Genomic DNA, 1,667 nt, shown 5'->3' with positions numbered 1-1,667 from the left:
AGGCAACAGGTGATCCACAGCCCGCCCAGCCAGCTAGAGGCGGGGATAGGGATCATAGAGGTGGAGGCAGGGACCGTAGAGGTGGAGCTCGGACCGGCAGAGGCAGAGGACAGCCAGTGGTTGATCGTCCTAGAGATGCAGTTCAGGGAGGTGGGGGCCAGCCCCGGTGTTATGCTTTGCCAGCCAGACCAGAGGCTGAGTCTTCCGATGCAGTTATTACAGGTACTATTCTGGTCTATGGCAGGGATGCTTCAGTGCTATTTGACCCTGGGTCTACGTATTCATATGTGTCGTCTTATTTTTCTCCCTACTTGGCTATGCCCAGTGATGCCTTGGGTATTCCTGTATATGTATCCACGCCAGTGGGTGATTCTATAGTGGTCGACAGAGTTCATCGTTCCTGTGTAGTAGTATTAGAGGGTCTTGAGACCCGTGTTGACCTATTGCTTCTAGACATGGTTGATTTTGATGTTATATTGGGGATGGATTGGTTGTCCCCGTATCATGCGATCTTGGATTGTCACGCCAAGACCGTGACCTTGGCTTTACCGGACTTGCCCCGATTGGAGTGGAGAGGGACCCTAGGACATACCACCCGCAGTGTCATTTCATATGTTAAGGCTCGACGCATGGTTGAGAAAGGGTGTTTAGCTTATTTGGCATATGTTCTTGATTCCAGCATAGAGGTTCCTTCTATTGACTCAGTTCCTATTGTTCGGGAGTTCCTAGAGGTTTTCCCCTCAGACCTGCCGGGTATGCCGCCCGATAGGGATATTGATTTTTGTATTGATCTGGCTCCAGGCACGCAGCCCATTTCTATCCCGCCGTATCGTATGGCCCTGCCAGAGTTGAAGGAGTTAAAGGACCAGTTGCAAGATTTGTTAGGGAAGGGTTTCATCAGGCCTAGTGTTTCTCCTTGGGGTGCGCCAGTGTTATTTGTGAAGAAAAAGGATGGATCGATGAGGATGTGTATTGATTATCGGCAATTGAACAAGGTGACGATAAAGAACAAGTATCCACTGCCGAGGATTGATGATTTGTTTGACCAACTTCAGGGCGCAACAGTGTTTTCAAAGATAGACTTGAGATCTGGCTACCACCAGCTGAGGATTAGGGCATCCGATGTCCCTAAGACAGCATTCCGCACTCGGTACGGGCATTATGAGTTCCTGGTCATGTCGTTTGGGTTGACCAATGCCCCAGCAGCATTCATGGAGTTGATGAACCGAGTGTTCAGGCCGTATTTGGACATGTTCGTGATAGTCTTTATTGATGATATTCTGGTGTACTCCCGCAGCCAGGAGGAGCACGAGCAGCACCTCAGAGTGGTTCTTCAGACTTTGAAAGATAGTCAGTTGTATGCGAAGTTCTCGAAGTGCGAGTTCTGGTTGAGTTCGGTTGCATTTCTGGGTCATGTTGTATCAGCAGAGGGTATTCAGGTGGACCCGAAGAAGATTGAGGCAGTCAAGAATTGGCCTCGACCAGCATCAGCTACAGAGATTCGGAGTTTCTTGGGGCTAGCAGGTTACTATCGTCGGTTCGTGGAGGGGTTTTCATCTATTGCAGCCCCGATGACCAGATTGACCCAGAAGGGTGCCCAGTTCAGATGGTCGGATGAGTGTGAGGCGAGCTTTCAGAAGCTCAAGACAGCTCTGACTACGGCACCG

General features: G+C 50.1%; 1 protein-coding gene across 1 annotated transcript in view; it reads left to right on the top strand.

Moving 5' to 3' along the window:
* Nucleotides 960-1,667, top strand: part of LOC109230318 (RNA-directed DNA polymerase homolog) — a gene marked incomplete at its 5' end in the record, with an annotated part of 5,598 nt that continues 4,890 nt past the window's right edge. Inside the window, one exon of the mRNA XM_019395829.1 lies at nucleotides 960-1,415. Within this exon, the coding sequence (XP_019251374.1) occupies nucleotides 960-1,415 (456 nt within the window). The remainder of the gene's footprint in view (nucleotides 1,416-1,667) is intronic.

The sequence above is a fragment of the Nicotiana attenuata genome, chromosome 7 (genome assembly GCF_001879085.1).
Source record: "Nicotiana attenuata strain UT chromosome 7, NIATTr2, whole genome shotgun sequence".
NCBI lineage: Eukaryota > Viridiplantae > Streptophyta > Magnoliopsida > Solanales > Solanaceae > Nicotiana > Nicotiana attenuata.
This window is presented reverse-complemented; position numbering and strand designations above follow the sequence as displayed.